The sequence below is a fragment of the Taudactylus pleione genome, unplaced genomic scaffold (genome assembly GCF_031769625.1).
Source record: "Taudactylus pleione unplaced genomic scaffold, aTauple2 ptg000473l, whole genome shotgun sequence".
Lineage (NCBI taxonomy): Eukaryota > Metazoa > Chordata > Amphibia > Anura > Myobatrachidae > Taudactylus > Taudactylus pleione.
Genome location: NW_028284875.1, coordinates 9,350,047 through 9,377,267, shown reverse-complemented (window position 1 = coordinate 9,377,267; position 27,221 = coordinate 9,350,047). Strand labels below are relative to the sequence as shown.

At 45.1% G+C, this 27,221-nt stretch overlaps 1 protein-coding gene across 4 annotated transcripts in view; it reads right to left on the bottom strand.

Annotated features, from left to right (window-relative positions):
* IPCEF1 (interaction protein for cytohesin exchange factors 1) overlaps positions 1–27,221 on the bottom strand; it is a 231,360-nt gene that overhangs the window by 136,776 nt on the left and 67,363 nt on the right. For all 4 annotated transcript variants that reach the window (XM_088448973.1, XM_088448972.1, XM_088448975.1 and 1 more), the window contains 2 exons: positions 22,486–22,522; positions 21,671–21,840 (listed from right to left, as the gene is read on the bottom strand). In XM_088448973.1, coding sequence (XP_088305099.1) covers positions 21,671–21,840; positions 22,486–22,522 — 207 coding nt within the window. The remainder of the gene's footprint in view (positions 1–21,670; positions 21,841–22,485; positions 22,523–27,221) is intronic.

Below are 27,221 nucleotides of genomic sequence, written 5' to 3'. Positions count from 1 at the left end.
ATCCTTCTCTCCCTCTACCTGTTTATTTTCCCCAAGGGTGTGTTTTTGTACTCTTTCTCCTATCCCTTTACTTTGAGAGCTTACCAGTTCCTTCAACATTAAATACCACTTGTAAGCTGATCACAACCCAAATGTATCTTTCCTTCAATGAGCTCTTTCGCTCCTTCCTTTCTAAGATTTTTAACAATCTTTCTGCTCTCTCCTCCTGGATGACCCATACAGGATGCCTCAACTCACTCTGCCGACAACACCATCCCTACCTCTGTCCATCAAGTCAGTGACTCCAATATAAAGCGTTCAATGATGTGGTGGCCAATTGTCCATTCTGATAAGGATTTGACAGCATTACAAAAATTCCAAACTCTTACCGAGTTATACTAGGAACAGGAACATTTGAGATCATATTGTTCATTTTGATATTGCGGATATGTGTCGGCAACAAAAACTGACATACTTTCTGAGTGTGAGAACAGGCTGCCACCATTGTTTGGGATGCTTGATCTGTAGGTCACTCCTATCTGGTAGCTCATTTAGTGATCTTCATACTGGGAAGAGGTAGAGGATTATTTTTTCCTGACATGCTCATCGACATATGTGATCTATATGCTTACCTGTCCGTGTGGCCTGTCGCATGTGGGGGAAGACCCAGCGTCAATTTAAAGAGCGCATGGCTCTTCATTGTTCTGCCATACGACTACTGAGAGTGGAGGGAGTGAACAACCAGTAGCCCGTCATTGTGCTCAATTAAAACATGGGGTAGCCTCGATAAGAGCTATCATTATTGATCATATGCCGCCTTTACCTAGAGGTGGTAACAGAAATAAAATTTTAATGCAGTGGGAGAGTAAATGGATATTTACCTTGGGTACCATTGCTCCAAGAGGTTTGAATGAAACTCTGGGTCTGCAGTGTTTTCTCTGATCATTGAATATGTGGTTAATACTCTATTTGTATTGATTGATATGTTCTTTATGTGTGGAGTTTTCCATGTTATTTATGTATACAGCACTTTCAGCCTTTTTTTGCTTGTGATGATTTAGCTAGGATGTATATGTTTTTATTTATGATTTGTATTGTTGACAGTGCTCAGTGGCGGGCTGGGCCGGGGGGCAGGGTGCCATCTGCCCCCCGGGCCGTTACAACTGTACAGCACTAGGGCCGCCGCTGCACTCTATGCATATACCAGTGACAGCCGAGGAGGGGCCGCAGCAGCTAAATTTTACTTAAAGCACATAAAGACTAAGCTGTCCATCAGCAATGAAGCCATCAGTGTAGTCTTCCCCGGTGACTCCTTTTCCTGATTGGCGTACGCAGCGTCATTACATATGATGCTCCGCCCGCGCCAGGCCTTCTATCTCTGCCTCCCTCGCTGCCGCCATGACTTTCTAGGAAGGGCAGGAGGAGGCAAGCGGCACTACAAGAAGAAGCACTCTCCTCTCCAATGAATGTTGGCGCCCGCCCTGCTCCGATGACTGTAGACGCCCTCCCCAGCCCTGAAGCAGCCGCAGCACAGTCAATCACCAAGAACTTCAAGAGACGCCGAACGGTTCTACACACTGACTGGCAGCATGCATCAGAGACAGTTTTGGGGTAAGGATATTTTTCTTACATGTATAATCTGTTCTCACCCCTCCTGCTTTATGTTTCTCTCCTCTCCCTTCAGCTTGTTGCCGCTAGTATGTCTGACAGTCTGCCACTCCCCCCCCCTCTCTCTCGCAGCACCCCAGATACCCCTCTCCCCTCCCCATGCGGCACCCACGACCCCCCCCTTGTGGCACCCCAGATCCCTCCCCCCACAACATACTCCAAGTCCTCCTCGTTAGGTAGTTCAGCTGAAGTGTAGAAAAGGTTTCTCTCTGGCCATGTCAGTAAGTATGTTATTATAATGGCATTTTTTTTTTATAATTATTTATATATATATATATATATTTTTTTTTTATTTTTTTTGTGTGTGTGTATATATATATATATATATATATCAGCAGAAGGCTGAGATCACAAACACAATACTGTAAATTGCTATAAAAAGCGCTTTATATATGCCAGATTGACGGCACTTACTTTATACAAGTTCATTAATTGTGCTGGAAGATAGCAACTCCAACATACAGCACGAAAGAATGGCGACACATCCGAAACGTCAGAATAAATTAGAGTATTTCTGAAGCCGATGAGTGTCGCCATTTCTTTTTTAGTTTTTTTATTTTACACCAACCCATGCAGGAGTTAGATAGAGACCTGCACACCAAGTTTTAAAGTGCAAAAAATCTTTTATAATATCATATAGCCGGATCGGAAGGTGCACCGTGGCCATTTGCACTGATACAGTGCACTCTGGTTGTTAGGGGATACATTACACATAATGGCCCGGAAATGATGCCGCATAGAGGTTAGTGCTTGCCTCCAGCCAGCGCGCACATTGAACATATTGTGATTTTTTTTTAAGTGACTACAACATTCCCAATGAACTGTGTTGATCGGAATATGTGTGGGGTCTCGTGTGTGTGTATATATATATATAGTCAGTGGTTCTCAAACTTGGCTCTCGGGACCCCACACAGGTCACGTTTTCCAGGTCACCCAGCAGATGCACAGGTGTATTCATTACTCACTGGCACATTTTAAAAGATCCACAAGTTGAGCTAATTATTTCAATTGCGATTCTGTGAGGAGACCTGGAAAACATGCACTGTTTGGGGTCCTGAGGACCGAGTTTGAGAACCTTTTAAATAAATGATAATAATGATAATAATAACCTGTGCTCTATGTGCTCCCCAGATCCTATTTTCCTATTTGGAGTTGTGGCCTTTGCTTGCCAATTGGGTGCAGCCAAACAGTGGAAGCAGGGTTAAAATAAATGTAGTGTAGGGATATACAGTTCATGTGCACTGTGTGCCCTTAACTAAACTGAATCCCTTAACCACATACGGTCCCGATGCTAAAGGAGCAGTTTAAAGAAAAAAATCTCGATTCAGGAGTGCTTTAATGCACAGACAGTGTGACTGCATACTGGCCTAATAAGAACAACTGAGAGAGGGGGTCAAGGGAATGTGCCTCTCCCCTTACTTTGGCTGTCCTGGTGCTGATGATCCATTTCATCAGTGCCGCTATGTCAACGCTATAAGTCATTGCCGATGCCCATGTCTTGTTTAGCACAAAGACAATCAGGTGGTCTGCATTTTTACAGAGGGAACCACCTTAGCAGGTGGGTATGGCTGCCCCCAGTGTAAGCCATGAGCGGAAAGGCATAACGCTATTACACTGCTTTCTGGTTTGGGTCCTCGGTGCACGCTGTGCATGCACGGCTGTTGGTTGGTGCATATGTCACTGGAGGCTGACGGAGAGGGATCCAGAGTACCCCTCTCTGGTAGAATTTGTTAAATAGTAGCCCATAGGTTACTATAGGATAATGGGCCTGATTCAGCAAGGAATACCGTTGCAAAGACGTACGCAATCGGTCGATTGTTGTGTTCTGCGCATGCGTATGCATGAACTAGCACATGCTATGGAAACTGCATTTGCAGAGGCTATGCAGACCCAGAGCAGAGTGATTGACAGGAAGTGTCGTTTGTGAGTGGTGACGGGGGGTGGTCGGGCGAACGCAGGAGTGCCAATGCGTTTCAACTCCGTTACATGGGTGTGCATAAATTACCCACTGCGATACCTTACGCCTCCTGAGGTCTCATAGCGTGTGCAGTCTGGAGATGGCATTACCCTATTGGGCCAAGATCCTAAATGCTTCACAATATGCCGGTAGAAAATTCGGGGCCACTTGCTTGTGTTTGCCCCCCAGGCTGAAAGTTGCCAGCCAGCCCCTGACAGTGCTAGATTCATGTAATTAGCTTAAACTTTTTATCTAATGTGGTTTTTGGTTTGTGTTCATTTAATTTAATAGCGCTCCTTGTTTGTTTGCTAGTAGCTAGGCAACATGCACTGTGTTCTAATTTTGCAGGCTGATGCTGGTTGATGATGCCACACATTGTGCGTCTCATGATCAAGACATACCGCTGGATGTGTCTGAGGTTAGAATGGTGTGGACGCTGGCTGATGACATCACGTGCGGCATCTTGGTCCGATCTGAGCGCTCCATCTGTGGGCAGTCTGCAGGGTGAGTTTGATTGTACTGATTTTTTATGGGTATATATGTCTGTATTTTTATTCATTTGTGTACTGCTGTCCCTGAGGAAGGGGGTTTTACCCCGAAACATCGGACTAATAAAGGACCATTTTATACATTCATAAGTTTACTGAGTGCCGTCCTACTTGCTGGAGATATATATATATATATATATATATATATGTATATATATATATATATATATATATATATACATATATATATATATATATACATACACACACATACACACACACACACACATACATATACAAAGCTAGTTCAGCACTTATATAAGCACAATATTGTGCTTATATAAGTGCTGAACTAGCTTTGTGTATTTTCTTCTGCAGGAGCACCCAGGCAGTTGCTAAAAAGCAAGTGAATGCCAGACTATTGGACTGTTTATGTATCTATCTATCTTTAATTTTTTTTATTTTTTAGAGACGAGTGGTTTGGAGAATCTGCCGCCCAGGAAGCATCCTGGGAGGCATACGTATCAAAAGCATAAATTTGATAACATATTAATGGAAGACCAAGTGGCTGCCTTGTGGAGTTATTCAGCCGAGGCGCCCTGTCTTACCGCCCACAATGGTCCCATGGACCGAGTGGAATGTGCTGTCCCCTTGTTAGGAACAGGGGGATCAGCCTGTGTATAGGCCTGAGAAATGGCCATACAGAGCCAGTGAGCCAAGTCTGTTTGTTCACTGGCCAACCTCTTTTGTGAAAAACTTATAACACAATGATAGAATCCGATTCCCTGATGGAGCTGGTCTGCTCCCCGTAGATACGAAGAGCTCAAACCACATCCAGGGAAGCTTTACCTGTAGACAGGTCTTGAAGACCTAAAGACCAGGACTACAATTTCCTCATTTATATAAAAACGGGAAACAACCCTTCGGTAGGTAGCCCGCCTTCAAACAACCCTTCGGTAGGTAGCCCGCCTTGGTACGGAGGATAGCTCTATTTTGATGAAACATCAAATATTGAGAGCGACATATCAGTGCTGACAAGTCAGACACTCAGTGAGCTGAAGAGATGGCCAGGAGAAAAAAATCTAAGAACCAATGCCTCCTGGGCCAAGCAGGGGCTATTAGTATGATCCTGCCGCCCTCCTGCTTGAATTTTCTGACGACTCTTGAGAGGAGGGAGATTTGGAGGAAACAGGTATGTCAACCTGAAGTTCCATCTCACCGCCAGAGCATCCACGAAGGCAGCTGAGGGGTCCCTTGTCCTGGACCCATACCTGGGGACCTTGTGGTTATGATGTGATGCCATGAAGTCTATGTCTGGCATCCCCCACCTGTCCACCAGTTGAAACACCTCCGGATGAAGAGCCCATTCTCTGGCATGTATGTGACGGTGACCTAGGAAGGAAGTCTGCTTCCCAGTTGAGAACACCTGGGAAGAATATTGCAGAGACCGCTGAAAGATGGCATTCTGCCCACAGCAGAATCCTTGCCCCTTGTTCCCACTGCCGGACTTTGTGTGCCTCCTTGATAATTTATGTAGGCCACTGCTGTTGTACTGTCGGACTGAACCTGTACAGGCCTGCCCTGTAAAAGATCCTGTACCAGTATGAGTGCCTTGAGCACTGCCCAAAGTTCCATATATCTTTTGGCAGGTGACTTTCCTGTATCGACCACTTTCCTTGAAAAGGTGCGATGACCGGTCACTGCTCCCAATACTTGCAGACCTGCGTCTGTGGTGAAGAGTATCCACTCCGGGTCCATAGTAGATGACCCTTGTTCACATGAGTCATCTCCAGCCACCAGGCTAGGGAGAGGCAAACCTCTAGTGAGATGCAACCCATCTGGGATCTTATCCAATGATACTGACCATCCTACTGGTCCAGGATCCATAGCTGCAGGGACCTGGAGTGGAACTGGGCATAAGCCACCATGTTGAAAGTGGCTACCATTGAGCCCAGCATCTGCATAGCCAAGTGCACTGACACTGCTTGCTTGCAAAGTAGATTGTGCACACAAGTCTGTAGTGCTACAATCTTGTCCTCTGGTAGATGATTCCTCTGTCCCAGCGAGTCCAGCAGTGCCCCAGAGTGCACCATCTGCTGAGTTGGAAAAAGTGACGACTCTTCTTCAAAATGATTACCCAGCCATGCTCCTGTAACCAGACAATGGCCATCCTTAGATGACATTGTAACATCTTTTGAGATTGTACCAATATCAGGAGGTAATCTAGATATGGCAGTATCTTAACTCCCCATTATCTTGGTAAACATCTGAAGGGCTGTGGCTAGACCGAAGGGTAGAGCCTGAAATTGGTAATGTTGCTGATCTACTGCCAACCTGAGAAAGGCCTGGTGGGATCTTGCAATCAGGAGATGCCGATATGCATCCTGTATGTCAAATGACCATGAAGACCGCAGGCCCCATTGCCAGCATAATTTGACTTCCAATTCAGTATAGGGCAGTGTGACCCTTTGGGTTTTTGATTCAACAACCCCTTCCCTGTTGCATCACAGGGACTATTACTCCTGATCCCAGGAGGGCCCCCAATAGACTCCCGGTAGGCCGAGGCTCTGACCGGGTCTGCAGGAAGGGTCGTGCCCATAAACCTCTGAGGAGGATATCTCTGGAACAAGATGGCATAACCCAGAGAGACCAGCTCTCACACCCAGGCATCAGATACCAGGCCTGAGTGAACCGCAAAAGTCGGCCTCCATTCCAACATCCTTGAGGAGAAGGCCCGCAGCTACTGATCTAACTGCCTGCGGAGAGGCTGTAGACAGTGGCATACTCTGACTAGAGTGAGCAGTAGAATAAACATAACAGGAATTCAAGGGGGGCATCTACATAGAAGAACATTGCTGTGAATACCTCGTAGCATGAGGCACTGCTGCCGGAGCCCGTGCTTCTGCAACTTTCATCCACTAAGTGCAACAAAATCTGAGACCAAGCGGCCACACAGGTGGCTCTAGTGCTGGTGCAGGCGTACCAGAGACAAAGTAGCTGTTACAACAGTACTACACAATCGATCATAGTTAACAACCTGCTCAGACAAGCCTGCAGCACAGGCCTACATCCCATCATACAGTAACTTACTGTCTATACATAGAAAGACACCAATGCCATGAACAACCTCCTAGCTTGAGGCACTGCAGCCGGAGCCCGTGCTTCTGCGGCTTTTGTCCACTAAGTGTGACAAAATCTGAGACCAAGCGGCCACACAGGTGGCTCTAGTGCTGGTGCAGGTGTACCAGAGACAAAGTAGCTGTTACAATCCCACCTACTGTAGTTAACAACCTGCTCAGACAAGCCTGCAGCACAGGCATGTTCCTTCTTACCTGTACCTTTAGACATGACAAATATATAAATGGTATAAGGTATACAGTAAATGTAATGTGACTTTCATGAAACACCCCACACACCTTCAAAGTGATGTGGAGAAACACAGTGATAATATACCTGACAATTTTGGCAAACAGGCAGTGTACACACGGCAGCTAGCGTTTATAGTCATATACAATGCAAAAATATGAACATTTGCTAAAGCAATATGGACTCTAAATCAACTAACCAGCCCCAAGGGATTGGTAGGATATAGAGTGCGCTATATGCCAAACCCTGAGGGAGAGTTATATAGGGAGACAGACCAGACCTCTGAAACCAGTGTAGCAGTGCACAGACAACGCTGAACTGCAAGTGTCTCACACACGGTGGTTAATAGTAAACCAGACGCAGGGACTCCCTCTGAAGTTTTTGACTGGCGGGGAGGGGCTGCTAGGGAAGCGCCTCAACTCCCCTAAGCTGCGATTTTGATGGCCGGGTACACTGCACTACAAGGTAATAAGACGTTGACTAGTGCGCTCTAGTTAGTCTTACCACCTGTCCCCGGCAACAGACGATTAGGCCCCGGCCGCCTTAGCGAGGAATCGCAGAACGTCCTTCACACGCAGCCGCCTCTGATACATCTCAACACCAGAGGTATGGGACTCATTAGCACACGATTCCCCGAAAGGAACCACTTACCTGACATCTCCATTTCCCGACCACGGTCCCAGGCTTCAGCAAGAAGCCTCCCGAAAATCTAGTGGCATAAATCGGATGCTGGTGTTGGCGGCGTCGGTGGAGGTAGTAGGAGTCGCAGTACAACAGCCTTTCAAGGCGCCTGGTACCGCTAAACTCTGAAGTTCAAAAAACTTAAGGTAACTCATAAAAAAGCTTAGAACTGCCTAGCAGGCCTGCTGCATAACAGGTGCTTCTTGTCGCGCACCAAACAAAACATCTGAATGCCTGTGGCTGGGGGCAGGGTATATAGGGAGGAGGACCAGTGCATGCTGGGAGCTCCAAAAGCGTTGCTGTTTGGTGCAATGGACGCTGTCCAACTATATATCCCAAGGTAATTCCTGTGGATCCTATGGAACCCGAAAAATATATATATATATATATATATATATATATATATATATACACACACACACACACACACACACACACACACACACACACACCGGGGTGACACTCCCAATAATCAAGCATAAAAAGTCCAGGTGCCCTCCAAACAGGTCTGACACCAGTCAGCCCAAATATAGATCCAATGCGGCGGCACTCAGTTCATTACAAACGACTGGACACAGGGATATCACCAATGTTTCAGAGCCTTTATTGCTCCATCATCAAAGTCAAAATATACAATACAAGTGAACACATATTTATACTTTGACATAACCACGTGTGGTCCACTCCGCCCGGCGTCCGGTATTGGGTCGCCCTGGGATGACGTCATATCACCTGACCACCATGACGGCGCCTACTGATGATGCGCCATCACTGGAGGTAGGGAAGATGCCCACCAGTAGCGTCCCGGTTGCCCGGACAACACACAGCGTGTGACCTGTAACAAAACACAAACAAGCAATTTGACATAGGCGGACTAAGTGACATAACATATAATATATACACCAAATGCTAACACATTATTTCATATAACCACTTAAATGTATGAGAAGGAAATTCAATATGCATATCAAGCAACACACTGAGAGACATAGAACTCGGACTTTAAAGTCTATTGTCATCCTGAGTAAATGTGTTAACCACAATAATACTAGCAAGAGTTGAAATATAGCGCCTTAGTACAACCATCATATATCTGTAGCAAGCTCATGTTAATTCTCCGTATACCAGAACAGGAGGTACATCAGAGAATAGCAAAACATGACAGTTTAGTGAGACCAGCAAAACTCCACACCACTGTGTGATCACATCCAAACACATCTGCTATTCAATAGCATATAGAAATCACATATAGCATTATGATGGACCAATCTATAAACAAAACAATACAATCCAAGGGTCTCATTGAGTCCTCGGGGCGTCAATGAGTCTAATCTAAAGATCCACCGAGACTCACTCTGTAATAGCCTCCATGATCTATCCCCTCCACGAGGGGATGGTGGAATGTGATCTATGATCATATAGCGTAATGTGGATAAGTTATGTTTTTTAGCCACAAAGCAGCGAGCCACTGGTTGATCACTATAACCCGCAGAAATGACCACACGAATAGCTGATCTGTGTTAGGCCATACGTTCCCTCATGCTCCTATCAGTCTTACCGACATATACAAGTCCACAGGGACAGGTAATCATATAGATGATGAATTTGGTGGTACATGTTAGACAATGTCATATAGTAAATTTCTTACCACTATATGGATGACAGAAACTTTGTCCTACGGTGAGTGACCGACAGGTCAAACAATTAAGGCACTTGAAACAACCCATTTTAAAAATGTAAAAAGCCCTTAGGTTTATCAGAGCCCATATTACTAATGTCGGTTTTAACTAACCAGTCACGTAAATTAAGCCCACGCGTATAGCAGGGCATAATACGGGTATTGTGACGGTTCAACTCAGGGTCAGTACTCACAATAGGCCATAATTTATTAGTTGCCCCCCCTAATACAATTACTGTGTGGATGAAAATTATTAACCCATGTTCGGAATTTTTAATGGTGACCTTAGATATTAACAGGTCCTCACGGGGTATTGACAAAGCCCTAATTTTTGCCTGTGATAAAATGTCATCAGGATATCCTCTTTGACGAAGTTTAATGAACATTAGTTCAATTTGTTTTATAGCCATCTCATCATTACTGCAGATTCTCTGAGCTCGAAGAAACTGCAAATAAGGCAATCCGTATTTTAGCGGTCTAGGGTGACAACTACCATGGTGAAGAATTGTGTTTGTCTGTGGGCATACTAAACAATTCAGTGGTCAATATCCCACCATCCAAAATAAGGTGAACATCCAAATAATTGACAGAAATCGAATCAATATTAAACGTGAATTTAATTGGACTCCTAGATTTGTTATGTTTCCCCATGAAATCCCTAAATTCCTGCTCAGTTCCTGTCCAAACAACAAAAATGTCATCTATGTACCTGGCATAGGAAAAAATCCTGCCAGATACATAGACATCCTGGAAAAAAAATTCTTGTTCAGCCAAGAACATATACGCATTAGCGTAGGATGGGGCCACATTCGACCCCATCACTACGCCAATTAACTGAAGAAACAATTTGTTGTTATACTTAAAAAAGTTCTTGGTCAGAATCATCTCCAGTAAATCGAGTATTAGCTCAATGTCGGGACCCTCATAAGCAGAGCTTTCCAAAATTAAGCGTTTTACCGCTATAAGACCCTCGGTATTAGGTGATCCCTAGATTAGACTCATTGGCGCCCCGAGGACTGAATGAGACCCTTGGATTGCATTGTTTTTTATAGATTGGCCCATCATAATGCTATATGTGATTTCTATATGCTATTGAATAGCAGGTGTTTGGAATAGATGTGTTTACACAGTAGTGTGGAGTTTTGCTGGTCTCTCTAAACTGTCATGTTTTGCTATTCTCTGATGTACCTCCTGTTCTGGTATATGGAGAATTAACATGAGCTTGCTACAGATATATGATGGTTGTACTAAGGCGCTATATTTCAACTCTTGCTAGTGTTATTGTGGTTAACACATTTACTCAGGATGACAATAGCCTTTAAAGTCCGAGTTCTGTGTCTCTCAGTGTGTTGCTTGATATGCATATTGAATTTCCTGCTCATATATTTAAGTGATTATATGAAATAATGTAACATATAATATATACACCAAATGCTATGTCACTTAGTCCGCCTATGTCAAATTGCTTGTTTGTGTTATGTTACAGGTCACACGCTGTGTGTTGTCCGGGCAACCAGGACGTTACTGGTGGGTGTCTTCCCTACCTCCAGTGATGGTGCATCATCAGTAGAATATGTGTTCATTTGTATTGAATATTTTGACTTTGATGATGGAGCAATAAAGGCTCCGAAAAGTTGGTGATATCCCTGTGTCCAGTCGTTTGTAATGAACTGAGTGCCGCAGCATTGGGTCTATATTTGGGCTGACTAGTGTCAGACGTGTTTGGAGGGCACCTGGACTTATTATGCTTGATTATTGGGAGTGCCACCCTTGGATCTATATTATTATCTCCAAGGACAATAATTGCACATTGGTGGATTCCTGCTGAGCTTTGGTAGTTTCTTGCTGAGCCCTGGTAGCTTCTTGCTGTGCTTTGTTACTTTCCTGCTGAGTTTTGTTAGCTTGCAGCAAGGCCTTAACAATGTCCTCCATGTTGTTTTTAGGTGTAGGTTGGAAGCGGAATCTGGCTTCTCTAAGCATCTACCGACGCCACCTTCATGGATTTCATAAAACACAGGTTGACATCCAAACAACAAATTGGTGTCTGTCTCTTTAAATTTTCAATGCAAAACTTTTCCACTTGCTGCAGTTTTCTGTGGGTCTGCCCGCATTCTCCACCACTTGTGATATGGTCGGGGTAGGGGGGTCCCTCTCCTGGGGTAGATGGACACCTCCTTACACACAGCAGTCGAGAAACAGCACACCAATCCAGGATTTTCGTGCAAGCTGGTCCGAACCAGTTTTATTGTGCAATATAAACGACAAAATAAACAAAACATAAAAATAAATCCTAGCCCATCTGGGCACTAACTAGTCAGGTTATTCCCTCTCTACAAGTGTCAGGGCCTACTGCCTTACCACAAACACAGCACTTTCAAATATCACAGTGTCTCTGAACAAACCTCAGTGTCTGTTCTCCCCAGGGTATGTGAGCCACTGAACCAAAACCTAACACAGCTTATCTGAGCCACTTCCAGGTGCAAGTACTAATGAGCCTGCTCTCAGACTGAAAGGTCCAACACCTGGAATGGCCTGTGGATGGAGCCCTCCCTTCTTTTCTCACATCCACACTCCTAGGACCCATTATCCGGTTTTATCAAAAGACACTTCTGGTCTTGTTTGGCATAACAGACCTTTCCTGTGGTTTTTAAAACACATGATAGGAATCTGGGACACACATATATTTGCCATCCCAGACTTCTCCAGTGCTTCTATCACATATTCCACTCCTTTTTTTCGACCTGTGGGGCGGAACAACTGCAGCCCCCAAACAATGAACACGTGACAAAGCACCTGCATTAGCCAGCTGGCTTCCTGGCCTGTGTTTGACTGTAAACTTAAAGTTCTGCAGTGCCAAGAACCACCTTGTTATTCTCCCATTGCTCACTTTGTTCTCTGACATCCATTTCAAAGGGGCATGGTCAGTAATCAGCCTGAACTTCCTTCCCACCAAGTAGTACCTGAGAGTTTCTAAGGCCCACTTTATGGCCAACACTTCTTTCTCGACCGTAGCATAGTTTCGCTCATGTACAATCAATTTCCTGCTTAAGCAATAAATAGGGTGTTCTTCACCTTCTTTGCACTGGGACAGAAACGCTCCTATGCCTACATCTGACGCATTAGTTTGCACAACAAACTCCCTGTCAAAATCAGGGGTCATCAGAACTGGTTGTGTACACAATGCAATTTTTAACCCCTGAAAAGCTATCTCTACTTCAGGATGCCATTTAACCATGACTTTCTGTTTGCCTTTGGTAAGGTCAGTCAGTGGGACTGCAATGGTGACAAAACTGGGTATAAATCTCCTATAATACCCAGTAATCCCTAAGAAGGCTCTTACCTGCTTCTTATTCAGGGGTTGTGGCCAGTTTTGTATTGCCTCAATTTTATTAAGCTGTGACTTTATAAAACCTCCGCCAATGGTGTATCCGAGATACTTTACTTCTTCCATCCCTAGGCAACATCCTTTTGGGTTGGCTGTCAAACCTGCTGTATAGATGGAGTCCAACACTGCTTGCACTCTGGGCAAGTGAGACTGCCAATCAGGACTAGGAATGACCACACCATCTAGATAAGCAGCAGCATACTGTCTTTGGGTCCTTAGAATTATATCCATCATCCTTTGAAAGGTAGCCGATGCCCCATGTAACCCAAAGGGCAACATCTTGTATTGGAACAACCCTTCTGATACAGAAAAGGCTGTCTTTTCTTTGGCATTCTCAGTTAACGGCACTTGCTAATACCCTTTGGTTAAGTCTAGAGTGGTTAAATACCTGGCTGTTCCTAGTTTTTCAATTCGTTCATCCACCCTAGGCATAGGGTAGACATCAAACTTTGACACACTGTTCAATTTTTGGAAATTGTTGCAGAAACGCACACTCCCATCAGGCTTTGGAATAAGCACAATGGGACTTGACCACACACTGTGCGATTCTTCAATTACACCCAATTCCAACATTTTTTTAATTTCTTTAGATACAGATTCTCTTAGGGCTTCTGGTAACCTATAGGGATTTAGGTTGATCTTAACCCTGGGTCAGTGATTATGTCATGTTTAATGACTGTGGTTTTGCCCGGTTTATCTGAAAACAAAACCCTATTTCTGCTAAAAAATTCCTTAACTTCCTGCTGTTAAACTGCCAACAGGGTTTTAGCTACTGTCACTTCGGGAACCAAGGGCCCTGGGTTTACTAGAGGGGCTGGGATGGCTGACAGAGCTGCTCTATCCTTCCAAGGTTTTATAAGATTTACATGGTATATCTGTTCTTGTTTTTTTTTCCCAGAATGGTAAACTTTATAATTAACCCCTCCCAATTTTACATTTTCCCTGGCTTTTACCAGAGTAGGGTCATTTAACTGCTCCATGGCAAAGACCTCTTTTCTGACTTCCAGATCAGGAAAATGACCAACTGGCTCAATAACACTTCCCACTTCAGTAGAAGGCACATCACTTGGTGAGCCACCATTATTCTCAGCATTATCTGGTTCACCAGCCATGATAGAAAAGGGGAACACCTCAGACTCTGAAGAAACTCCCTCTGCTACTGCATCAGTAACCTTCTCAAATGGGTCAAGGTTATTTACTTCTACAACAAATCGGCTTTCCCACAACTTCCAGAAGTGAGCAAAGTCTCTCCCAAATATTGCATCATACATCAAGCCATGCATCAAACCCACAGAGACTATCGCGGAACCATATTGTGTTCTGATGTTCATCTCCGCAGTAACATAATAGCGAGTATCCCCATGTATGCTGGTCACACCAACAGTTTTTCCCTTACGCTTCAAGGGGTTCACCAGTTCAGCTTTCACAAGTGTAACCAGACTACCAGAATCTAGCAGAGCCTCTACTCGGTTACCTTCTACAGTAACTATACACATTTGCTTACCTGTCCCAGCCTGTTGGTCAGCAGTACAGGCTGGCTGTGCAAAGAAAGACATTCTGTGGTTCTTTCAAAGGCCGTAAGATACGCTTATACATCATCATTCCGGGTCATCTTTTGCAGAAAGTGACTGGACCGTATGGTGTAAGTGTGAGTTGGAAGAGCAGGGGAAGCATCTTCAGACTGCACTACTATCTGTTGTACCACCTCTCTTAAGGCCTGGCGGGTTTCCTCTATGGCGACTTGTTGTTGCCTCTGGGCAGTCTCCAAGGACAATAATTGCACATTGGTGGATTCCTGCTGAGCTGTGGTAGTTTCTTGCTGAGCCCTGGTAGCTTCTTACTGTGCTTTGTTACTTTCCTGCTGAGTTTTGTTAGCTTGGAGCAAGGCCTTAACAATGTCCTCCATGTTGTTTATAGGTGTAGATTGGAAGCCGAATCTGGCTTCTCTAAGCATCTACCGACGCCACCTTCATGGATTTCATAAAACACAGGTTGACATCCAAACAACAAATTGGTGTCTGTCTCTTTAAATTTTCAATGCAAAACTTTTCCACTTGCTGCAGTTTTCTGTGGGTCTGCCCGCATTCTCCACCACTTGTGATATAGTCGGGGTAGGGGGTCCCTCTCCTGAGGTAGATGGACACCTCCTTACACACAGCAGCCGGGAAACAGCACACCAGTCCAGGATTTTCATGCAAGCTGGTCAAAACAATTTTATTGTGCAATATAAACAATAAAATAAACAAAACATAAAAATAAATCCTAGCCCATCTGGACACTAACTAGTCAGGTTATTCCCTCTCTACAAGTGGCAGGGCCTACTGCCTTACCACAAACACAAACACAGCACTTCCAAATTTCACAGTGTCTCTGAACAAACCTTAGTGTCTGTTCTCACCAGGGTATGTGAGCCACTGAACCAAAACCTAACACAGCTTATCTGAGCCACTTCCAGGTGCAACTACTAATCAGCCTGCTCTCAGACTGAAAGGCCCAACACCTGGAATGGCCCGTGGATGGAACCCTCCCTTCTCTTCTCACATCCACACCCCTAGGACCTATTATACAGCATTTACCAAAAGCCAACACTTCTGGTCTTGTTTGGCATAACAGACTTTTCCTGTGGTTTTTAAACCGCATATGATAGGAATCTGGGACACACATATATGCCATCCCAGACTTCTCCAGTGCTTCTATCACAATATATATACATACATACTATATATATATATATATATATATATATATATAAACAACAACAGGCAGCACTTCTCAACATTAAATAAATGGTAATGTATTGCAGGTGCCCTCCAGGTCAGCAATCATGAAGCAGACAAATAAACATCCAGATCAGCGGTGGCACTCAATGCGATTTGATGCATAAACATTTTTGTCAGGATATATATAATCTCTTGGTTGTAGTCTGGCACTCTGGATGAAAGGATAAAGCTTTAAGGGTGCCTTCCTGAATATGGGATACAATCTTGGTATCTGCAAGGAGCTAAAGAACCCCCATAGAGAACGAAGAAGCGGCACTCCTTCGTGGTGTTTGATCACTTGTATAAAATAGATGACATATCACACAAAAATGTCAACCTTTCAAGGGTATGCGGTCAAGGGTATAAAAACTGTCAAATCCAGGCATGGGACTAATGATAGGTGTTGAAATCCCAACGCCTATCATTATCCACCCGCCAAAACCTTGACGCCCTGCATACCGAATGAAGGTTAGCCGAGCGTCGGGAGCGGACAGCAGGAGCGGACAGGTTTAGGGGCTCCCCGGAAGGGTTAGGGCTAAGCTAGGGGAAGGGGGGATTAGGGTTAGACACACCCGGGGGAGGTTAGGGTTAGGCACTAGGGTGGTAGGTTAGGCAGCCCTAAGGGAGGGTTAGGGGGGGGAGATGGTTAGGGATAGTTAACTTACCTTCCCCGTTGGGATCTTCATTAGCCGGCCTTCCAGCATCGGTAATACATCCTCCGGGCTCAGGCTCACGGGGTGGGGTAGGCACCCCCCGGGAGGGTTAGGCTAAGGGAAGGGGGGGTTATGGTTAGGCACCCCCGGGGGGAGGTTAGGATTAGGCACTAGGGTGGTAGGTTAGGGTTAGGCACCCCTAAGGGAGGGTTAAGGGGGGGGGAGATGGTTAGGGATAGCTAACTTACCTTCCCCGTCGGGATCTTCATTAGCCGGCCTTCCAGCGTCGGTATTACATCCGCCGGGCTCACATTCGGCGGCATGTCATACCGATTCCCGTTTCAAGGTCACCCAGGACCTTTTCCTGAGGACTTTGTGCATAAAAAAAGTTTGTGTCAGAAAACTCGCATTCATTGCACGAATACGCGCACTTGAAAAATGCAAGATCATATTAGAAATGACAATTTGCAGTAGTCGTGCCAAGGTTGCACTACTTTTCTACAAAATGTGACCTGGGAGATGTACATGGAAAAGTGGGGAAACCTCCCTTAACCCAAAAAAGAGGTAACTGAGATAGCATGACCATATAGAAGGCTGTTAGTGGCCAAATGGAAAGTACTGGAGGTTTCTAAAGGGTGTTAAATGGCTGATTTGTGGTTGAAAAATGATTGCGAGCAAGTGTTTTTCAGCAAATTAAAGTCTTTCCAGCATTTTGGAGTACAGACAAATGTATGTATAGCAGTTTTTCAGTGTTTTCATGTTTGTAAAAAAAAAAAAAGAGTTGCTATAAACACTTTTACTCTTCATTTGCAAGTTCAAAAAACCCTCTCCCATCAATATAACACCCCACATACCTGTCCCATATCATTCACACCTCCACATAACTGTCCCACATCATTTACCCCATTATTGAGCTTTTCAGAGAAAATCACCTGAAAACTGACGTCTTTATTGACCAAATTATGCTATATAAACCCCTCCCATTGCGTGATTATTATAGAGATTCTGCATTGTGTCCTGACATTTTCTCTACCTTTTCACCTGCTGAGGGGGCAGCGCACAAAAAACACGAGTTTCCTCTTAATAAGCTTAGCGAGTTTAGAAGAATTGGATTACAAATGTCGTTCGCATTGCTAATTGGACCCCTATATGGTCAGGACTATTATTGTTTGCACAGCTCACTATTTTTGTGAATTTACAGAATTACTTCCTAATGATATTTAGGGTATATTTATATTCAAACAAACAAGTTATTTAATTGTAACACTCAGAATGTTATTTATTTATTTCTAATTTAAAACTCCCTAATTCAGCACAAACAGAAAAGGGATTATTATTCAGGGCAGTGTCTAGAATCAAGCGTAGCCATTACAATTATTTATCTTGATGAGTTTAGTCTTGAGAAGGTGGCTTAGCTGAACCCCATGAGTATCCATAACATTTATATAGCACCTTAATATTGCACAACACTTCGGGAGTCTGTAACAGGTACAGTAGTGCTTTGGCTTGTCTGAAACATGAAACGTTGGGGCCCTGGTTGAAAAGGGACAGATGCTTTACCTCCTGGAATGCAAAGTGTACACTTTTCCACCAATTTGTTCTGACATCACATCAATAGCAACCACATTTGATAATTATTTTCCTTCTCATAACCTCTTATACACTAGGACTCACATGAATATACCCCACCACATAACAAATATATCTAAACCAGTGGTTCTCAAACGGTCCTCATGACCCCACACAGTTCACATTTTCCAGGTCACCCAGCAGGTGCACAGGTGTATTCATTACTCACTGACACATTTTAAAAGATCCACAGGTGGAGATAATTATTCTGTGAGACGACCTGGAAAACATGCACTGTTTGGGGTCCTGAGGACAGAGTTTGAGAACCTGTGATCTAAACCATACACTAGCCCCAACAGAACTCCCACAAGACACTTTGAAGAAAGTTCCCTCTGCTACAGTCAGTGTGCAAAGTGGTGGGGATCCGGGGCGGAACTGCAGTGCACCAAGGCCTGCCGCAATATAGGGGTCCACACTGCCCTGGCCATTTGTAAATGGTAGTGTCTAAATCCCCTTCACAGAGAGGACCCTGACATCATCAGCCAGTGTCCAGCATCATTCCCTACCATCCAAGTGGGCATAGAGGGGGAATATAACCATGTGGCGAGTGTAGCGAGCCACCGTGCCAGAAGCGTGGCGAGTGCAGTGAGCCTGCGAGGGGACAAGTTTTTTTTTTTTTTTTAAGTGGGGACAACTTACTTGTTAAGCTGGCCTTCATGGGCATGAACTGCACTTCCGCCCTCACTCACGTCTCTTCCAGGTCCCTAGCAAGAGGGAAAATACAGCCAACCATTTGTAAATGGCAGGCTGCAGTGCAGCTGCTTGCCGGGCAGTCATCAGTGCTGTGACTGAGCCGGCCGGCAGCTACACGCAGAGAGGAACAGGGCACAGTGCAGTCAGGCTCAGCACTGCAGTGCACTACTGGGGAATAAATCCCAGTAGTCTCTGCAGTGGGGTGTACTGAGCTCTGATTAGTGGAGCCCATCACATGCTCCTCTGGCCTGGAGTTTAGCAGCAGCACAGCCTGCTGGGTGGGACTTATTGTGAGGCTGTGACTGCTGCTCGGTCGGCTGCCTGAGGATGCTGCTGGTGAGTACACTGTGTGGGGACTGCAGTGTAGCATTAGGTGGGGGGCACTACAGGTGGCATAATGTGGGGGGCACTACAGGTGGCATAATGTGTGGGGACTACAGGTGGTGTAATGTGTGGGAACTATAGTGTCGGGCACCCACTGCATCTCCATGTCACCCTCTGCTTGTCACCCACTGCCTCTCCCCTTTCCTTCTCATGCACTGCCTGTCACCCTCTCCCCACTGCCTGTCACCTCCCTATCACCCTCTCCCTGTCACCCACTGCCTCTTCCCTCTCCCTGTCAACCACTACTTGTTATCTCTCCCTGTCACCTTCTTACCTCTCTTTGTCTACCTCTTGCCTCTCCCTGTCACCCACTGCACTTTGAACTTGGAGTAGGGCAGAGGAGGGGGCCCAAAGCAAATTTTTGCACCTGGGCCCACCACTCACAAGTTCCGCCACTGGTGGGGATAATGAGGAGGTGAGTCAGAGAAGTGAAGGAAAGAATAGAGGGGAGGGTAAGGGGCCAGCCCAATATTCAATTAATTAACTCCCATAGCAGAATCAGGTAAGTTGCAGTATATGGAACGCAAAAAAGCCTATCAGCAAGCAACAATAAATGTCACTTCTTTTGCCTTATAAAGGCAGTTTACAGCCGCTGGAACACACATTCTTTCTGGATGGAAAATTGAAGGTGGTCTCTGGTAGCTTTCTGTGTCCGTCACAAATCATAGTTCAGACTACAGTACACTACCATATAGGAGATAACTTTTTAAATGATTGCGGGCACTCAAATTATCCCCTTACCTACATGAAAAACGGCATGCATAATTAGAGGTTGAGGTTTTGGCAGCACAAATATTAGGAGTGCTCAAGCAACCAAAGAGCTGGTTCCTTTGCACTCCATGCATATTGCATTTGCTATGTAGTTTAGTAAACCATACTGAAGAATTGCCTGTCTTATTTATTTCTTCCCTTTTTCTCATAGACAACACACTGATCAAAAAAATACAACTGTTTTTCTGGGGATGTAACAAGGACACCGGCGGCCACTATTCTGGCAGCTGAAATCCCGACACCCATCATTAGCCCCACGACGAAATCCCAACACCTGGCATACCGAACAAAGTTTAATGAACCCCCGGGGGGACCTAGGGCTAGGCACTCCCCAGAAGGGTTAGGCTAGGGGAAGGGGTGGTTAGGGCTAGGCACCCCCCGGGAGGGTAGAGGTTGATGGTGTGGGAAGTGGGGGGTTAGGTTTAGGCACCAACTGGGGGGAGGTCAGGGTTAGGCACTAAGGGGGGATGTTAGGGTTAGGCACCACTAAAGGAGGGTTAGGTTAGGGAGAGCGGAGGTTTAGGTTACTTACCACCCCCTGTTGGGTTTTTGAAACGTCGGTCTTCCGCTGACGGTATTTGATCCGGTGGCTATTCAGCCGCCGGCATAACATACCGATTCCGTTTTTCTGTAATTGTTGATAGTGTCATTAACTATCACAGTGTAAAAATACTGTACATAGCCAATTCTTTCTGTTCTGAATTAGTGTTTGTTAATACGCATTGTCTGGTGCAAAACAAGAAAGAAACCATTTCTGTATTTGCCATGAGGTGGCGTTACCCTATATCAAGCAATGGAAACCTTCAAGTCTGGAACAGTTTAGCTTCATCCCCTCAGTGTCAAAACAATATGTGCATACTTGGCCGCTCATGCGCATTTCTCTGCAACCTTTTGCCGGTAACGCAAGGTTGCCGATAAAGAACAGAGCCATGGATAGCTAAATTGTGGAGGTAACAAAATGGGTATTTCTGGGATAAGCGACGATACAGATTTGTAATTAGTGCCCGTTACTAATAAATTGATCCCTATTTTACATAGTAACACATCATAACACATACAACATGAATAATTAGCAAATCAGCAGGATGAGAAGTTATGTAATTGGTATACTTGGGGTACACAAAGCACTGAATACATAGGAGACCATACATATGCAAAGAAACCAGAGGAAGTTAAACAGCAATAATACAAAACGTACTTCTACACATACCACAAAGTTGTGAATGCAATAGGATATTAGTTTTCATACAGAAATTATAATCATAACAACCAATACTGTAAGGACTAATAGCCTTGTATTCCATACATTGTCACCTGAGACTCACTGATACAAATCTCCAGTTACACACAAAGATCCTTCATAAAACACTATCTCACCGTCATGTATTCTAGATTAATATATTATGCTGCAAGGGCCAAACATATCACCATGAAGGTTACAGGTGCAAAACACAAAAGTACACCAAGCACAATTTTTTTTCCAAGTGAAAGCAAAATTCATCCATTAATTCAGAAATAATTCTGCAAAATTAGTAAAATATAAATAATCTCATCACAGCGGAAAAACATGTTTACTTACCATCTGACTGGTATACCAGTACAAGCATGAACCCTTCAAAACTGCCCAAATCTTTTTCCACTTGTTGCCGAGAAATGATTTTTCTTTCTTCTTGAACAACCATCCCTGGCAATCAGCATTTCCCAAATCCTTGCATGAAATCCTTCTTCGACTCATTTTGAATATACTGCCTGTAGAATAATTTAAGAAAACATGAGAACAGCTTGTTATACAAATATATTCAATAAACTTTGTAGACCGTAATCAAAGTATTGATTTGCAAGTGTCGTCATGTATCCAAAAGGTCTACCATTTACAAATAATTTGGAGAGGAAAAACCTAAAACAAAACAAAAAAATTACAAAGAAAATAAAAATAATCTCCAACAGTCATTGCATAGAACCCTGAAAATACTGAAAGCATGCCAGCAAACCAGTGTGTAAGGAAATTAATTTTACAATGTGTATATTAAACTGCAAATAGTTGTTTTATGAAAAAATACTTACGTCTTTAAATGTTTATGCAGATAGCTACAAACTTATTGACAAAACACAAAGAAGCATTAAATTTGATCTGCCATCTACGATCAGAGCCAACAGTGCATAAGCAATCTGCTCTGTGGGGCAAATAACACTTCTGCTTGTCTTCAGCCGTTTTAGAATACATAGCTTTATACTTTTCCTGACAACCGGCACAGCTCTAATGACAGAAGCATGCTACCTTATCTCAATATCAGCTTAAGTATAATCACGATCCATGCAAGTATTGGTTTCCAGATTACAAAAATAAATGCTTTTTTATTACAAAGGAAAACAAATAGGAGGATTGTACATTACCTCTGGATTTCTTCTTTTGCTTTGAACGCAAGGAAACCTGCAGGAAATGGACAGAGGAAAGTGAGATAGAGAGGAAATTTCTTATTGTGCTTGCTGTGGAAGAGGCTGACGTTAAAAAAGGAGGGTCTGTGAAAAAGACAGACTGCTCCATAGATGTTCATAGGCAAAGAGGAAAGCTGCACTGAACAGTCTTTCCTTCCAGCTCATGATATCTGCAGGCACAGCCATACATTTTGAATGTTGATATTTTAAAGGAGAAGTTGAATTACAATAAAGTCAATCAAGTGTTGTTTTTACTCAGAGATGCTAAATATGAACAGTTTATAAGCAATTGCTTATGCTGTAGAGTATGTGTGTAAGTGTATCATTTATTTACCTACTCTGATACATTACGTGAACCATTCACAGCAGAGCCGTAACTAGACTTTTTGGTGCCCTGTGCCAGAGAGAGCATTGGTGCCCCCCCTTTTTTCAAATAGGGACATAACACACCCGAAAAAAGGCCACTGCCTCATGGGAAAGGGCCAGGGAAGAGATAGGGGAGGCCAGGAGATGCTGGGGACAAATTAAGAGGAAGCTACAACTGACAATAATAATAAATTGTAAAGCACGAACAGCGCCCCCTGCCCTGCGGTGCCCTGTGCCATGGCACAGGTTGCACTACCCTAGTTACGGCCTCGATTTACAGTATAGTGGGAATTTACACTTTCTTAGCAAAATAAGACTATATGTATGCAGCGAGAAAATGGGCTTGATTCTGAGGTACCCATGTACACATACGCAAGAAGCTCAGAAATCCCTACGATGCACGTGTTACACAGAGTGTACACACAGAGATGCTGTTGCATTTAGGACAAACGGTATCAGACACTGTATGGGGCTGCATAGTGATGGGCGTTCCTTGGTGGTGACTGGGAGGTGGCCTGAAGTGTACGCAAAAAAAAAAAAAGAAAAGGTCAGTCCCATGTGCATGTTATGGGAGTGTCACGGGCATATCAGTAAAAGTGGCTGCATTCTCAGATGCACAGCCACAGAGGCCATATTCAGATGGAGAACCTACACCTGCAATAGAGATTAGCAGTTTGTGGAAGACACTTGTCAGGTTCAAGCACTGACAACCCTCCCTAGCACAATGTCCTGCATGCCCCCCCCCCCCCTACAGCCACACAACCCTTTATGGCCCCACCCATGACAGAAATCAGAGGGAGATAGGGGGGCAAATGAGAGAGATGAGGGGTACGACAGAAAGCTTGGCGGGTGGACAGAGATGAAATAGACACAAGAGGGGACATGAGAATGGAGAGACACAGAGGGGAGCATGAGGCTGAAGAGACAATCAATGGGAGGCAAGCATAAGCCTGGATAGACAATGGAGTGCATAACACTGGATAAATGCTGGGTTCATAAGACTGGAGAGATGCTGGGGGCATATGGCTGGAGAGACACTTGGGGCATAAGGCTAGAGAGATGCTGGGGGCATAAGACTGGAGAGATGCTTGAGGGGTCTAAGGCTGGAGGGACAATAGGGAGTATAATGCTGCATACACACTTGGGGCATAAGTTTGGAGAGACATTGGGGGCATAAGGTTGGACAGACACTGGCGTGGCATAAGAGTGTAAAGAACATTGAGGGATGGGGCTGGAGAGACACAGAGGGCACAAGACTATATGGCAGTCCAAATAGCTAGCGACCCAATGAATGACAGGTCAAATTTACTAGTTTATACATAGACCTCCAATTCTTGAAGGTGGACAATGCTGTGGAGTGGTTAAAAAGTCAAATACACAAGTACAGTTGCAGACAAGTATGATGTAGGGAAAATGCAGTAAGAGGTACATTTCTTAGTACAGAATGGGTTAAAAATTCAGGCAGTCTGGATGCCTTCTGTCAATATACTGACAGCGGCATCCCCATGCTCAGGATCGGATAAGTATAGTAACCCTCTCCCCTTCTACTCCTAACCCTCTGTTCCTGCATCCTAACACTAACCCTCCCAGTTAGTGCCTAACCCACCCCCGAGGGTACCTAACCATCCCCTCCCCCGCGGCTGTCCTAACTAGTTCCGCTATACTTAAGTTCGGTATCCCGGCTGTAGAGATTCCGACGTCAACATGTCACCTACTGTCGGTATTTCGGCACCGGCCTTCTCGCCTGGATTTCGTCAGCTGGGATTCCGGGTGTAGGTATATTAACTACATGTACTGGCCACAGCTATTACCACATTGTTTACCCAGAACTAAATGTCTGGACCGCCCTTATCAGTACACCTTGTTTCATAACCATCATTAACAACATGCACTTGTGCCAACTATATATTTAATGCAAAAGCTCAGCGCTCAACTTTACACACCCTCTCTAAACCTACCCTACAGTACATGAGGATTCACCATTATAGCCCACCTACTACTTAAATACAAGTGGAGATGTGTCTGAGATGCATAAGACTTGCATTATCTGTACTTTCTAACACTTATGTGCAGAGTGTGCACAGTACAAAAAAAAAGATATGCTTAACAAATATACTTGCATCCCAGAAGAGTAGCCCAACCCCCTAGAACCCGCCCATTTCTCCCTCTGGAAGTGGGCAGGATTAAGACATGATTACATGATTCACGGGGAATCATGCCATTTTAGCCGTGTACCTGTCATGTGATGCCACAAATGGTGGCATTTTTCAGCAGGAGGTGGTGCTATGCCCCCCACACCTGCATCCTGGACCTCCCCTCCAGAGGATTTCATTGGGTATGCAACATGTAGGTAAGCATGCTTTATAGTTTCTGTGAGCCGCTCCTGGAAGTACTCCTATGATTGGGGAACAAGCCTGAGGCTACAGGAACTGGACAACTGTCCAGATAAGCCTTTTCAATATTATTTATAGACTAGTAAAGGGACCCGGGTCACCTCTGCGCCTGCTCTGGCCCCACCTTCCGCATGGTCCCATGCAGCCCCCGCCCTCCTGCGTGATCAGTCATCTCGCATGTCCCCCTCCACCCCACTCTTCCTGCACCATACTTACCGTGTTCCCAGTCAGTGGCGGTTCTAGGGGCGGGCTAACAGGGCCGTTGCCCGGAGCGCCAGCCACAGAGTCCCCAGGAGAGAGGCAAAAAAACCCCCAGCGCCGCTTTCCCCCCCGCTAGCTGCCGCCGCAGAGAGTCTGCATTTGCCGGGCGCCCGCTGATATTTGTTATTAGCAGGCACCCGGCTCCCTCCAGCGGCAGCGAAAGCCAGAGCTCACTCCTGAGCTCCTGTTCCCGCAGAGAGCACTATGGGAGGGACGTAATGACGTCTCTCCCATAGATACGTGGTGGAGCCGTGGTCGAACCGGACAGCAGCGGACACAGGAGCGCGGGGCTTAAAGTAAGTATTGTGTTAGTATTTTAATTGTTGTTTTTTTTTCAGAAGCACCAGCACTGGGGGCATGGCTATAGGGGGCATTACTACTGGGGGCATGGCTATAAGCAGCATTAGTACTGGGGGCATGGCTATAAGGGGCATTACTACTGGGGGCATGGCTATAAGGGGGCATGGCTATCAGGGGCAGGGCTATAGGGGGGCATTACTACTGGGGGCACAGCTATATGGGGGCATTACTACTGGGTGGCATGGCTATAGGGGGGCATTACTACTGGGGACATGGCTATAAGGGGCATTACTACTGGGGGCACGGCTATAAGGGGCATGGCTATAGAGGGACATTACTACTGGGGGCTTGGCTATAAGGGGCATTACTACTGGGGGCATGACTATAAGCGGCATTACTACTGGGGGCATGGCTATAAGGGGCCTTACTACTGTTGGAATGGCTATATGGGGGCATTACTACTGGGGGCATGGCTATAGGGGGCATTACTAATGGGGGCATGGCTATAGGGGGGCACTACTACTGGGGGCATGGCTATAGGGAGACATTACAACAGGGGGCATTACTACTGGAGGCACATCTATAGGGGACATTACCAATGGGGGCATTAACACTGTGGGCATTACCACTGAGGCCACTACTAATGAGAGCACTGCATGGGGTCACCACTACTGGGGTCATTGTGTAAGGGGCACTACTACTGTGGGCACTGTCTTAGGGGCACTACTACTGTGGGCCTTGTGTATGAGGGGCACTAATTTGGGCATTGTGTAAAAGGGGCACCACTGTGTGTCATAACATGAATAAGAGAGTTCTGTGTGGCATAATTCAAATTGGGGATAATGTATTATAAAGGGAATTACTGTGTGTGGCACAATGTATTATACAGGACATTACTGCGTGTGGCATAATATGTTATACAGGTTATCACTGCGTGTGGCATAATGTATTATACAGGGCAGTACTGCGTGTGGCATAATGTGTTATACAGGGCATTACTGCGTGTAGCATAATGTGTTATACAGGGCATTACTGCGTGTGGCATAATGTGCTATACAGGGCATTACTGCATGTGGCATAATGTGTTATACAGGGCATTACTACATGTGGCATAATGTGTTATACAGGGCATTACTGTGTAAGACATACTGTGGAAGGTGCATTACTGTACATGGCAATTATTTGCCATGAGGGGAGAGCTTGGGGGAAGCCCAGCACCTTCATAAGTGCTGGGCACGCCCCACAGTGTGATGAATTGGGGGTGTTCTGCAAGGACACACCCCCTTTCCGGAAGCACTCCCACTTTCAGCACGTGTAGACGAACGCCATATAAAAAAAGTATGTTTTTTTGGGGGGGGGGGTTTGGGAGGGGGG